The sequence below is a fragment of the Buteo buteo genome, chromosome 10 (assembly GCF_964188355.1).
Source record: "Buteo buteo chromosome 10, bButBut1.hap1.1, whole genome shotgun sequence".
Classification (NCBI taxonomy): domain Eukaryota; kingdom Metazoa; phylum Chordata; class Aves; order Accipitriformes; family Accipitridae; genus Buteo; species Buteo buteo.
Genome location: NC_134180.1, coordinates 5,951,961 through 5,966,333, shown reverse-complemented (window position 1 = coordinate 5,966,333; position 14,373 = coordinate 5,951,961). Strand labels below are relative to the sequence as shown.

Below are 14,373 nucleotides of genomic sequence, written 5' to 3'. Positions count from 1 at the left end.
GGCACCCCCTTGCTTTGCTCGCCCTGGTCTCTTTTGGAGGGCTTTGTGGGACAGAGACCCCCCCCCAGAGGTGCTCTGGAGGCAGTAGGAGCAGCCTACGCTGGGGCGGCATTTCCACCTTCCTTCTCCTCCTGCCTCAGTGGCAGCCGCAGCTCCCAGCCACCATGTCGTCGTATTGCTTGAGGACCACGTTCTCATCGTCGTCGAAGTAGAGGAGGTTGATGGAGTAGAGCTTGTCGGGCACGCAGCAGGGGCTGCTGACGCCCTCGCTCAGCTTGAGGGCGTTGATGATGGACTGCACGGTGGCGTGGTTCGTCGGCCGCATGTTCTCGCCCAGCGGGAAGGGGCAGGAGCCCTTGCAGTGGTAGGCGTTGTACCCCCGCGGCGAGATGATCCAGCCGGACCAGCCAATCTCCTCAAAGTCCACGGACAAGGGATGCTTCTGGCAGGGCTGGAGCCGGTCCAGCGAGCGCGTGCTGCGAGGCCCGGTCAGCCTGGGCACCGACATCTTGGCGGGGACAATGGGAGCCTGAGGCTGTATATCTGCCAGAAAGAAGCACCTGATGCCATTAGCCATCGCACAAGCCTGGGAGGAGGGAGAACATGCTGCAGCCCCCTCCCCCCCCAGCCACCCATCCCCACAGGTACAGCCTGTCACCAGCCCAGGCAGAGCCACCAGGAGGTGACAACTCACAGCCCCATGGCCGCACTCATCAGGGCAAGCAAAATCCAGATTTACATGTGCAAGCCTGCACAGACTAAACCAGAAAGGCGACAGCCTCTCCCTCTGGCCAGAGAAGGAGCTTTGGATTTGAAGGAGCCCACGTGCAGGGAGCACCCCAGAGCCCCATGGGCGAGGGGACGGTGGCACCAAGGGAGCCGTGCCAGGGCGTGTGGGACCCACCTGGGAAGCCGGCCATGGGCAGGGAAGCTCCCCGGCGCCCGTCGTCCGTGAACAGGACCAGCATGGGCTTCTTGCTCTCGTGGTGGTCCCTGCTGGATGCGAACTGCAGCGGTGGGGGCTCGAGCGGGCTCCCGCCCAGGCCCTGGACCGTCACCAGCAAACCCTGATTGCTGCTTTCGTCTTCCATCCAGTCACGAACCTGGGGAACCAAACCGGTGTCACCATGGCACCGCGGGCCAGGACAAGCACTATGCTGGTGTCCCTATGGCAGGTGCCAGGCCAGCGGACCCAGCGCTCTGCCAGCAGCAGGGTGGTGTGAACCCGGACCCCCACCCCCGGGGCCACACTCCATCTCCCAGCCATGGGAAGGGGCTGTGCTGCTCCAGGGCTACAGCACAGGGGACATCACGGCAGGAGCCAGCACCAGCCTTACCTGCAGAGCAGTGGGACCAGTCTGGGGCAGGATGGAGCAGCCCCCTGGGGCTCTTGGCAGGGCTCTCACCCCCCCTCCCAGAGGCTCTATCCCCCCCCCACTGCTGCAAAGACTACAGATAGGAAATCGCATTGGAGCCCGAAAGGCTGCTGGGGGTGAAACGGGTTAAAAAAACCTCCCGCATGCAAATCCCCAGGGTTCCCTCTGTGCCACCCGAACCAAGGGAAAAGCAACTCACAGCCTGTGTGATGGCAAAGACCTCCCAGCCCGAGCCCTGGAGCGAGACGAGCCTGGCTGCCAGCAGCTTCTTCCCTCCGGGGGCGTCCGGCTCGTTCTTTGCCAGCACTTGGTAGACGCTGACCTGGGGAAAGGCAGCAAAGGGCAGTTACTACCAGCACATCCCCTTTTCCTGAGGGGAAAGACACTGGACATAGGTATTGGGGAAAAAAAAAGGTGGGAGATGGGGGAGTTGTCAGCTTGGATTTGTCACAACCCACGGGTGCCTTGGCTGGTGCGTGCACAAACCAGCATGATATTTAAGAATCCCCCATGGTTAAATCATCGTGATTCTCTGTGCAACGCAGCGACATTCAGTCGTATGAATTTCACAGCCCCAGGCTGTGCTCCTGCTGCAGGCGAGTGACCGCAGTGTGCCAGTGGCATCCCCGGGCACAGGTTGGGGCACATCCCCATTCCTATACCCGTCCCCAGCCCCATCCCATCCCCGTCCCCTCCTCACCTGGCAGAAGTGGTGCTTTTTGGGCCCGTCGGTGGCCCTTGGCCAGAGGCGGAAGAGATGCAGCTCTGCCATCAGGATCTTCTCGTACTTGGCCACGCTGGAGAGGACGAAGAGGAACCGCATCTTCTCACTGTGAGCTGGAGGGAAGGACGGGTTGAGAAGCGGAGCCAAACCAGGGGCAGCGCCTCTGCCAGCTGCGCTGGGCCCCTTCCCACCGCCCTGTCCCCCCACCCTTACTTTTTTCCAAGAAGCTGCGGACCGTGTTGCCCTCCAGGATGTCGGGGTTCTTGGTGACACCGTCCGCGTTGGCGACGGTGTTGAATAGATCCACCATGTATTGGGGCGGCTGCTTGAAGTGGGCCGGGGGGGGCGGAGGGTCTTCCATGCCAAAAACTTCCAGGAGCCTCTTCAGCGCCTCAGCCCGCCGGCTTGCTGCGCCGGCCGGACTCTGGCACGCCGGCTTGGCCAGGGCCAGCAGCAGCAGGATGGTCCCCAGCATGGTTCTGGTGTCCCTGCCCCAGCCAGACTCCCCCCTGCCTCCCCAGCGCTGCATTTATAACTCGCTGGAAAGATGGAGTGGAGTCAAGTATGCACAAGAGCAATCAGGAGGGTAAAGAGAGCTAATTGCCATGCTAACAAGGTGTGAAGCTGGGCTCCTGGGTGCCCAGCACCAATTAGCCCCAGTACACAAGCGGGGAGGGGGGAGGACGGCTCGCCCCAGCGCTCCCCGGGGCTGGCAGGGGACACGGGGGTCTGGGGCTGCGCAGCCCCTCCGCAAGGCCCTGGCTGGGCTGCGTTTGCTCTCCGTAGGAGACTAACTGGTTTTTAATGATGGCACTAATGGGACAAACAGGAGAACCTCTGTGTGGAGGAATGCAGCCCCCCCGCCCCAAGAGCCAAACGGGCTGGAGGAGCAGCCCCTTCCCATCCCTGTCCTGCTGCAGCAGCTCCCGCTGCCCCGCGCCACGGCCGCTGCCGGGTGGGCTCGGTGTCACACCGATGTCCCCGTCCCACAGCCCTACCAAGGTGCCCGGGGACCCTTCACACAGCAGGGGCAGCCCAGGCCACACGTCCCCTGATGCTGCAACACCCACGCAAAGGAGCCCAGTCAGCCAAGAGCACGGAGCAAAGAGGGCTTCCAGTGGAGAACTGGCGGCCCTGGGGTCTGCGGCTTCCATCTGCAGCGCTGTCGGACCCTGGGCTGTGGCAGTAACTCAGCAGCGGGAAGAATCAAACCAAAATTAAGCTGCTTTTTTTTTTTAAAAAAAAGTAGCCAATTGACTTTCTGGGGATTAAAAGGCATTTGCTGCCAATTCCTGAAAGCTCAATATTAACGAAATATCATGAGAACCCTACAGACTCCAGATGATGGGATAAAAGCCAGTTCTTCTGTTCTTAGTCCCCAGTCACAGAGAAACTGGGTTGGTGAAGGTGGATGTGTTGACACAGTACGTTTGGACTCTTTACATTTGCCATTTGTTTTAATGCCACGTGACTGAACAGAAAAAATTAGCATTATACAATACCTGCCAGTGCATCAGATAAAAAAAGCAGGATTAGAAAAGCCTGCTGGATCTTATAGGGAACAGGGAAATTCCCTGTGAATGAGGCCCACAGGTACGGGCTCTACGAGAGGCTTGACATGGAGAAGGGAAGGTGCAGGAGCGGAGCTAGGACCATCCATCTGTCCATCTGCCAGCAGGGACCAAGCGGGCAGGGATCAGCCCCACAGGCACCCAGCCGAAGCACTTCCAGGCCATGGCGATAGGAGACAAGCCGAAGGCTACTTGCCCAGTCGGTGTCTATAATTTATTCTAACCCAATGCTTGGTGGGTGAAAGGGCTGTTAATTATCCAGAATAGGCAGGGAGGCAATGACAGCCTTGAGTTAATTGATAGAGGAAACTACTCATATCCTCTGGATCCTTGCCTTCCTCTTCTTGGCTCACCAACTGCAGCGGCATGTCCTGCAGGATAACTGGGGCTGCCTGCAGAGGGGACATCTCTGCCCCAACATGCCTACCTACCTGTTTCCCTCTCCTCTCTGACTCCCGCTCCACATTTTGTAAACAGGAGCAGCCAGGGCCGTGCAACCCCCAGCCAATGCCAGACAGCCACATCCCTCCGTACACGCTGCATCCCCCGGGATGCTGGGGCAGACAGATGGGCCATGGAGCTGCACAGCAGAGCCCCAAGGAGCTGTGAATTGCCCATGTTTATTGTACAAGCTGCAAAACATTTTGTAGAGGGTTCATTTATACAAGCGCTGTTTAAAATAGCTTTTATTCAAAAAATAGCCTTCTCTCATTTACATATACTACAGACAGTCTGGCAGGGGTCTTGCAGGAGCCCCACCTGCAGCTCCCCAGCCCCACTACCCCCTGCACTTGCACTGCTGGATGGCAATGACGGTGCGAACGCGGTCTCGGCGGCTCCTGAACGTGTGTACGTCATAGCGGTGAGGGGCACAGTGGCTGGGGGCAGCTTCTGCCCAAACCAGACATTTCTCTTCACCTTGTGACTCCCTGCAGTTAGAGACAAACCCAGTACAGCCCCTGGCCCCCCACACCCCAGGGCCCTGCATTTCAACACCTGGAAAAAAGGGCAGATGCCCTGGACCAGGGTGGGGGAGAAGGGAGGCAGCTTTCTTCCTGCAGCATCTATTCCTTACTCCTGGTGTAATTCGGGGAACTGTCTCCTCCCTCTCTGCCTGTGCAAAGCAGGAGTTATTTTTTTCTTTGTGGTTTGACTTGCTTCCCTTTGCATTCACCACATTTTTGTGTCTGTAAAGAACACAAAGTGCTACCCCCCCTGGCCTGGAAGAGCTGTCTGCACCCACCCTGTCCCAGAGCATCCCCCTCCTCCTGCCCCATGGCATTACCAGCAGGTGGGCAGCAGGAATAGCACATCCCAGGTTGGAGAAAGCCACTGTCAGGACCCATCTACATCTGCTATCACAGGGGGACCACAAGCTCTATAACCAGCTGCCCAACGGGCTGCCCTCAGCAGGTTATTCTTTACTCCTTGAAGCAATGGAGCAGTGCGCTGCTGTAGCACCGCTGCAAACACTGCTCTGCTTTGTCCCTACATGGTTAGACACAGGCCAGAGCATGAGCTGTGGGTGCACTACCCAAAATCCGCTCTTGTGTTACCCTCCCAGGTCCTGCTCCAGGAACAGCAGATGCATTACTTGAGAGGAATGGGAACAGTTCAGACCTGCCTCTGAATGTCTGTGGATGTGCCCAGGAACAAGAACCGCCGGATCCTTGCAGCTGTGCTTACCTAAGCAAGCAGGGATCCCCCGAGGAGCAGCTGCCCAAGCACCTTCCCACATCAATTTCCTGCAAAGATTTGCAAAACAAAGGCATGAAAATCCCCTGCAGCACCTCACTGGGAACATCCCAGGGGACCAGCCGTGGTCACTGTGCCCTCTGTCCGCCCTCCATCCTCTGGCTGAATGTACACCCCTGAGAAAGGGCAGCAGCAAGGCAAAGCTTGTAAGGACAAGTATTTTGGGGCACATCAGTGTTTTTTGAGTCAGAGGGCCCTGTGCACAAAGGTGTGTTGAAGTAGAGAGTAGAGTCTCCGTTGAACTGAGCTTAAGACATACTTAATGATTAAACAATTTTTTAAATAAATATCTCACTGCTCCCTTAATTATTTTTTTAAGAAATCCTCACTCCAAAGAAAAGGCCATTTGTTACTTTATGATACTGATGTATACACAAATTAGTGGCAGTACATACATTTTATAGCATAAGATAAAATAAATGTGAGATTTTTACCGCTATAGTTTGTTGCCAGGGTGTGCTTAGCTCTACCAGGGTGAAGCTGCCCACGTCAGAGCATCCACCCTGCTGTTCAAACCCCATGTGTGGGCTCAGCTGTGCTGCTGAGCCCCCCAGAGAGGAGGCCAAGCCGCGGGAAACCAACCTTGAGCCGCTCTTCCCTGTGTCCTGCAGAGCTGTGCACAATTTCATAATAATATTCCACCTGGGAAACGCGATAGCATTTTTCTTTCATTTCACAGTTCTCCAGCGTCTGAACTACCTCCCCACCTTGTGGGTTTTTGACTAGAGCAGTGTTGAACCTTGTGGGCATGCAGAAAAGTCCACCTGCAAGGAAACAAGAAGGAAGTTTAATCTGGGGCTGCATCTGAGGCCACTATGGCTGCAGCATCTTCACCAGGGTCTGCCATGTGGCACAGATGGAGCGTCAGGCTCTGGCGTCCAGCACCCGGTGTGGAAAGTGCCATTTTTCTGTGTGATGGTCCCCAGCTGAGAGTTTGGGACTCATTCCTTCACCAACTCAGGGCCTCAGCGGTAGATTTTGTTCGTCCATTTCAGTTTGAGACCACAGGGCAAAGAGAGGTTATTCTGTGTGCAAATTGTGAATCCTGCACCTGACTGTGAAAGCCTCATCTCTGGGGAGACAGCCTGAGCTATTACACATTATCTTTGAGAAAAAAGGTCTTTGAACATAAAATATTCATGGCAGTGCTTTTTCCAGAGACATGCTCTCACACCAGGGAGGAGCTGGGGAACATTATTTAACATTAACTTATTCAGCATTTCTCTCTGAATTTGCCAGGGGGCTGTGCCCTGCATGGGCTTCTCAGGTGCTGGAGCCAGTGTCCCTGGCTCTCCTGGAGATATCCTGCAGCACCTCTGCATTGTGGGACACAGGAAGGCTGATACAAGAGGGGAGGAAAGAGAATGGCCCCAGTTCTGGGAGCACAGGACCAAGTCCTGCTTTGCCTTTTCTTTCCCTATTCAAGCTTTAACTCAATGAAAAATTTTGAGGGCAAAAAAAAAGAGTTATGTTCAGCTTTGACATACCTACTCTGACTGTTAAGGAAGCCATGCAGAGAGCAGGGAGAAGGCGGGGGGGCTTTGGGTGGACATGCCGAAAGGCCGCATCTTTGCTGCCATGCCACCTCCAGGCCAGGACACACAGCCTCTGTGGCAGGTCCCAGCTGGAGAGAAGAGACAGAGGTTCCTCCAGCAATAATGCGTGTCCATTTGGAAGTCAACAGGCACACACTGTCCTGCCTGGCTCAGTTTGAATGCATGTTCTGCATAGAAAGACATGCTTTATCTGCTAAATCTCTCAGTTTTTCTCTCCCTCACCAAGTAAATTAGGATTAAAATCTCCATTGCACAAGCTAGAGGAGGGGAAGAAGGATGGCTAAATTGATGGCTAAGTCAGTCTTGGGTTTTGGCTCTAAAAAGGACCTAGTCATGCCCTGTTCCAGCTCTTGGGTGCAGGTCCTTCAGGGTTTGTGTTTGATTCCTGGCTTTAAAATGGTTGTGAGTTTCCTGCCCCCTCCCAGCTATTTCATCAGCTGCTGGAAGATATTTCTTTGTTCCAGGATGCGGCTGTGTTTTCAGGCAAGTGAAAAGTGTTTTCCGAAAGCAAATCTCTCTGGGATGCCTTAAGAGGGGTACACAAAATGACAACTGATTTCTGGAAGCCAGTATTTCTGTGTGAGATTTTAACATCCTTCTCCAGGCCCTCTACTCCTCTGACGTTGCCTGTCTTTAACATGGCACTGAAAGTGTCAGCCTGACTTTACAGGGGAAAATCCAGAAGGAAAGTGCGGAGACCTGCCCTAAGGCAGAGGCAAAGCTGGGGGCGAATCCACATTTCCCAGCCCTAGGCCATTATCACTGAATAAGCCACCGTCCATTAGCCACCCCCGGGGACAACAGCATCGTCCAGCACCTTCCAGTCACACGTCTGGGAAGTAAATGCTGATTCTCCCACATCTGGAAAAAAGCACTTCACACTGCCTAAACTTCTGTTCCACTTGCTGTGTCTTGCAGCCGGATTACACAAGCCACAGGGCTGCAGGAGCACCGATGCCTGTGTGCAGACCTTACTCCAGCTCTCGGAGGATGGGATGCACATCTGCAAGCAGAGCCCCTTGGGGTTTTGTTTTCTCCGCCACCCATGTGGCTCCCCCAGCCCTCTGGCTCAGGCATCGTGGCTGCTTTTCAAGCTCACATTAGGACTCGCACTGGTCTCTGTCCCTCTCTAGTGGCTGTTGTACAGCCATGTCACAGAAGCTGCCGGGAAGGTTTTAACGGGATGGTTTTAGACGCAGAAATGCCAACATAAACAAACTCCAGGAGAATTGATTTTATCAAGCAGTTGTGGAAAATCATTTCAACACGACTTTCCATTCTGATAAAAAAGATCAGTTCATCTTCACTGACGTGACTCTAGGGTTATTTTATGTATGAATTCACAAGACAGCACACCCGAACCAGTTCCACTTTATCCCAGTGGAGGGTTTTGACCTGTCTGGAACAATTTAGTTTGGAGTTTCCATTTCTGAGTGATTTTTTAAACAGCACTGGTGCTGAGATGAAAGGGCATTTCAGACCATCAGAAAGGAAACTCCATTTTTTAGTGGTTGCTAAGTGGTCTATTTTCAGCAGAGCTTTTATCATCAGGTTGTTTTTCTTGCTTTGAGGAGGGGGTTGCAGTGGACACCCCCAAAGTCCCTCCAGCCTGGGCTACTCTGATTCTATGACCTCTGGTTAGAGGACACTTCCCCATAATAGAAGGTGGTTGTATTTCTATCCTCACACCATGCACAGGGCAGAGAATTACCGTTTCACCTGCAGACCTGTGCTGTAAGGGCGCAGCCACAGAAGGGAAAAGAAAACCCAAACCCTGACAGTATAAAATACAATCCCTTTCCCACCTAAGGCAAAGAGGGTTTGCGTAGCAGACCAGAGCGTTGTCAGATCACACTCTGAGCTCTGATGTTGGTGCTGGTCACACAAAAGGGCTTGTCCCCATATTCCTGGAGTGAAGGGAGCTCTCCATCATCCATACCTGCACTGTAGGTTGGGTCAGAACATTTCCCCACATCAACTGTGACCTCCCAGGGAGAGTCTGGAAAGAAGGTTTTCAGAGCTGGGAGACGGAGGCATTCCTCAGGGCATGTGCTGCAGTGACAGCCGTCGACCACCTCCACCTCCCGAACGCCTTCGAAGAGCAGGAGCCGCTCCACGTGCACACGGGCAGGCTCGCAGCAGGAACCCGCAGGACAGGAGCGTGGGGCTCCCGGCCGCAGCGGTGAGTCAGGGTGCCTGACCTGCAGCTGCACAGAACAGCACAAGGGGCATATACACTGGTAAAAACATGTCATGGAGAACAACTTCCAGCATCAGCTCCCTGATAAAAACCTCTTCTGAACTAGAGCTGACTCAGCTTTTACTTCCTTATCCATGCATGTCAGCACTGCACTGCTGTGGTGCTACCCTTCGCAGTGACACATTGATATCAGAACTGTTTATTCCCCAAACTCCTGCTACAATCAGCTGAACTGTACTGGCTAAAGCAGTCCTCCTTCCACCTCAGGCTCCTCAACTGGAGGGTCAGCACGATGACAGCTCTGGGGAACAAATGTAGACCTGCCTGCCTGGAAGATGTTGCACCAGCAGTGCCACAGTGATGACAACAGTGGGACAAGTGGCAACAAGATTTTTCACAGTTACAGCCCCCCTGGTGAACACTCACAGGACACACACATGCAGCACCCTGCAGAGCTTGTTTCCATTACCTCTCCAGGGTTAGTTACCCTGGTGGAGAAGGGACTTTAGGCAATGGCAGGTCTCCCAGGATAAGGAGAGCATCGCAGCCTGTGCATAGTTGTGTCCCCAAATGCACAGGCTCCTTCTAGTTTCTCCTAGGAGTTACACATGTCATGTAATAAGGGAATGACATCAGCACCTCAAAGGCCAGATACTCATCATGAAATCATGGGTCCTGCCAGTTTTGCTCAACCAGGCAGAAAAAGGCCTCCAACCCCTCTACATACAGGGCACCAGCTCTCACGTACAGCAAATGTTGCTGCTGGGCTGGGGGAGGACAGAAATATGTTTGGATGCTGCATGGAGCAGTTGGGTAGGTGCTGTGATAGGCCTTCAGCTGAACTCTGGCCCTCTGCCACAAGATATCCAGTACTGCTGAATAGTTTCCATTTCTCTAGCCTGCATAATCTACTGCTTGCTGGCTAAGGGAGGACAAGAGTCTCAGTGACAGATTTTTGGCAATGCAGAAGCCAAACCTAGGTATTTTAAAACATGTATAAATGCTCCTGCCACAGGGATAACACAAACACACTTTTCTCACCTTCTTGCTTCTAAGGAAATCGAGCATGGAGGAGTGTCTGGAGAGCCCCAGGAGGCCTGGGTCAGGGGAGTTGATCCGCTGGGACAGGCAGCTGGACCGGCACTTTCCAACATCCACGCTGACAGGACTGCCAGAGACATCTGTGAAACACACAATTGACAAAAGGATTACTCCTCACTATTTGCATGAGGCTGGGGAGGCCCAAGCTCAAACCTGGGCCGAGTACAACACAAACACTGAACAAAAATACATGGTCCACCCCTGGAAAGTGTGACTGGGAGAGAGATTCCTTCACCCTGAGCACCTGCAGAAATCCCAGAAAGCCCTTCACTAGTGCTACAGACACGTCTATTGGGTTTGCAGACCAGAAGTATAATGTTTCATAATAGACTGGTAATAAAAAGAATGCAATTAAAAATTCACTAGGAAACAGTAGGTTTTATTTTCTTTAGTGAGCTCATGAAGGATGGGGAGAGAATAGATTGATACATTGATTAGCAAAGGGAAAATGTGAATGCTCAGCTGTTGCTGAACTGCAGACCTCGAACGTACTGAACAAGCCTGAGCACCCAACAGATTCAAGGCAGAAAGAGAAACCCTGCTCTCCTTGCCTAGAGCCCGATGAACATGTTCACGGAGCTGCTTGAGCTGAAAACAAATCTGGCCTGCCACCCCACCAACCGCTCCCCTGCCCCCTGCCAAATCCCATTTTCACAGCTCCCCAAACCTGTTGCATTGCCATATTAGCACTACAAGCAGAGGATGGGAAGGTGGGAACGGGTGTGGGAACAGGGGAGACATGGGACCACAACATTCAGGTTTAGATCCATGCTGTATTTTGAGTTTGCAAAATATCAGTGGTTATTGGCTAATGGCTGTTTCTTCTGGTAATCCTTCTAAAATGAGCTATTTCTCCCCAGTAGTGCAGTCCATACTCAGAAGGTTGATTGATGTGAATCCTCATTTCATTATATAATAGGGAAGAAAACTGGCCTTAAAAGTGCCCACTGAGTAATTCTACACCACTGTAATTCATTTGCTTTAACCTGCTGGAGTTGCAGACCCAGTGCGTGCCACAAAACTTTAATTTTGCATTGATTTAAAAACTGCTTTTCAGTGTCAATGTGAGAGAGAGCCACCATGAGCATGCTGCACAACACCAGTAAACATGTAGGGACATTTTAAACTCACATTTGGCTTATAGCTGCTGCTAGCTGCCTGAGGATTTCTTTGCCCAGGGAAGCCAGGGAGCAGTGAGCCAGGTAGCAATTTGCAGTGTATTAGCCATTCCGCAGTGGTGATCCCTGTGGATGCTCCTCACCCACAGCAAGGGCGCAGACAGCCGGTCATTTTGCAAAGGACACTTTGCCAGCTGAAGACACCGTTAACCCCTACTCTCCCATCCCTGCAGCGATACAGGCCGTGTTTACTATTTTTATCACTATCTATTACTGGTTTTACTATTTTCATCATTATTTACTCTTCTAAAGTTGTTTGCTCTGGAGATGACAAGCTTGTGACAGTTCTTAATTTGGATATGATCCTTTTATAATTCCTACTGTTCACATAAGAACCTAATATTTTGCAAACACTGAAGGCTATATTTGTACAAGTACTACTCTCATGCACTGAAAAAAACCTGAGAAACCTCAGATTTTTGGTTATACAGTTTAAAGCCATTTTCACATATCTGTGCTAAAATCAGCTGAAGCTCATTTTATGTAGCCTTACTGCCACTGCAAGGGGAACTGAGACCAAAGGCTACTCCTGAAGGCCACAGACTTCTTTCTGGTGAACAAATGGAGCTATTTCCTACTTTTTCTGCGCAGTAAAGTCAGGAGGCCCTGTTGTCTTGCTGACAGCCCTGCCAACGTTAATCCTGGGAAGCAAAAGTCTCCTGCAATCCTGAATTAATGCAGTACCAAACAGAGGTAAACATAGAATTCAACCACATTGCAGCACCCTGGTACCGAAAATGAAGCCTCCTTCATGCAGATGAACAGACCTAGGGGCCAGGCTACTCATCAGCTTCTATTCTACAAAACATGCTTTAAGCGTTGGATTATCTGGGTGATGAGTCCCCAGCGTATTTCTGTCCTTAATTGCCTGAAGGAAAAGTCACTAGGATAATTTCAACATAAAGCAACACCAGAGGGATGACAGGTGGGACACGAGTTGGGAAGCTTAAAGTATCCGGGTTTCTTGCGGGCAAAGGGGGAACTCACCATGCCCGATGTGCAGGAAATGGCTCTGTCTCCTGCAGCAGCCCCTCTCTGCAAACAGGTTCCTTTGCTCGTCCTCTCTGCCGATGGCTCCGGCACCTGCAGTCGCAAACCACCAAGCCCAGCATTACCCCAGTTACGATTCACCACCTTTCCTGCTTGAGCTGGGAGGAGGCACTGAGCCCCAAGCACAAGTGTCCAGCCACCTGCTGTCTTGAACCAAATGGCTTCAGCATAAGGAAGAGATTTAGAGTAGTTATAAATGGACATGACCCATCTGACCTCTCAGGCCTGGCTAGTTGGGCTAAACACCCTATCTGTTTAACTACTCCAAGAAAATGCTGTGTTTAGCAGTGTTTTATCTTAAGACATCAGTCCCCTGCTCTCTTCTACTTCCACGTTACTGCAATGTGAGCTCAGGTAAGAGGAGTAATCTCACACAGCACAAAGCAGCTCACAGGCACTAAACTCCCCAAAGATTTCTGCACAGCAGCTTCCTCCGAGACAAACCCCTCATTATTTGCTGAGTGCAGACAATCCTCCATGGTGCTGACAGTGAAGCACCATAGAAAACATACACCATGCCCATACAGAAGCATCAGATATGAACAAAGCCTGTGCACAGCTTCGCACCACACACCTACACAAGCCCTCTTCTCTCCTGTGCAAGAGGCCAAAGCAGCGAGAAGGAAAAAAAAAGAACTTACTGGCAAAGATGGGAGCATGCAAGAGCCCTGCAAAGACGACTACCGCTAGTGGGTCCTGCATACTGCTCCCTGGGAAACACAAAAATGTCTCCAGTATCTCTGATACTTATACTGGGCCCTCCCTCAGCAGGCGAGAAGGTGAACAGCTCAGAGACAAATGGGTCCGCATATCACTGGCAAATGTCTCCAGATTGTGATCTGAACAAACACTTCAGCAGCCAGGTCAGTGATGGCATCTCTCCCACATCTACACGGATTAGGCTTTGAGCAAACTTCAAAGTGTTTCTGGAGAGCAACTGGTTTTGCTCCCAGCCTGGGGAAGCTCCCTTGGGGGTCTTTGTTCTTACCACCACTTTCAAACTAATTAAGTTTGAGGGGACTCGGAGTCACTTTCAAGTCCCCTCATTTGAAAGAACATGCACCCTTCATGCTCACGCATTGCATTCAATGGCCTTTTTATCTAGGGACAACCCTCTTTTGTTCCTCCACAACACCAAAACTGAGACAAAGCTGGCTCTTTGATGGCAACACTGGTAGGACTTAGCCACATCAGCAACAACAGCTTGTTCCCCACCACCACACGGAGAGGCCTGCAGCTCTGCTTTCTCTTTTCAGTGTGACTGAGCCCTGGAGACAAGAGGAGGCATCTTTCTTCCCAGCTTGTTAAATACATGTCGGAAAGTACTGGCCTCCCAAGTCCTGGAAACAGTAAAGGCACAGATGGTGCTTGTGTGATATAAGGGAGTCTCACAGACACGCTGGTCGAGGGCACCAGTATGTCCTGAACGCTCGCTGCATGCAGCTCTTGACTACAGAAGTTAGGATCTCTGCACCGACTTGGCCAAATGCACGTGGCAGGGAACAGATCCAGTTCCTAGGGAAATTTTTTTTGCTAGTTTCAGGAACAAGAGCACACAAGAGAACAGTGATGGCAGCAAAATGCATCTGACACCACTCTGGCATTCAAAATAGGGTTTTTGCCTTTTTTTTTGGCTACAATTACTTACAGGTGCAGCAATCACAGAAATTTATGGAAGCTGTACACCACTAGGAACAAGCCAAGTCTCCCTGGAGCTCATACATAGTTCCTGGAGGACAGCTGGGCTTCACTGGGATACATGCCTTGAGGAAACAATTGGCAAAAGCAAAATGCTATTAGAAAGCATCCTTTCGAAAACTACGCCATTTACCACGGTGCTACAGGAACACCATCCCCTTCAT

The 14,373-nt window shown here is 52.0% G+C and overlaps 2 protein-coding genes across 6 annotated transcripts; both read right to left on the bottom strand.

Moving 5' to 3' along the window:
- Positions 1-29: 29 nt before the first annotated feature.
- Positions 30-2,886, bottom strand: LOC142035415 (bone morphogenetic protein 2-B-like). Its single transcript, XM_075037504.1, has 5 exons — positions 2,314-2,886; positions 2,077-2,213; positions 1,576-1,698; positions 905-1,103; positions 30-543 (listed from the first exon to the last, which is right to left on the bottom strand). The coding sequence occupies exons 1-5, from the start codon at positions 2,627-2,629 to the stop codon at positions 137-139; spliced, it is 1,182 nt and encodes a 393-aa protein (XP_074893605.1). The 5' UTR covers positions 2,630-2,886; the 3' UTR covers positions 30-136.
- An 833-nt stretch (positions 2,887-3,719) lies between these two features.
- On the bottom strand, positions 3,720-14,294 carry LOC142035781 (uncharacterized). Of its 5 annotated transcripts, none has more exons than XM_075038277.1 (7): positions 14,160-14,294; positions 11,415-14,026; positions 10,224-10,363; positions 8,922-9,189; positions 6,009-6,190; positions 5,358-5,416; positions 3,720-4,600 (listed from the first exon to the last, which is right to left on the bottom strand). In XM_075038277.1, exons 3-7 carry the CDS (start codon positions 10,248-10,250, stop codon positions 4,450-4,452), a joined length of 687 nt encoding a protein of 228 aa, XP_074894378.1. In that variant the 5' UTR covers positions 10,251-10,363; positions 11,415-14,026; positions 14,160-14,294; the 3' UTR covers positions 3,720-4,449. The 5 variants fall into 5 exon arrangements, with proteins under 5 accessions (XP_074894378.1, XP_074894380.1, XP_074894383.1 ...); XM_075038279.1 differs by having other exon boundaries at positions 11,415-12,544; positions 14,160-14,261; XM_075038282.1 differs by lacking the exon at positions 11,415-14,026 and having other exon boundaries at positions 14,160-14,261.
- Positions 14,295-14,373: the final 79 nt, after the last annotated feature.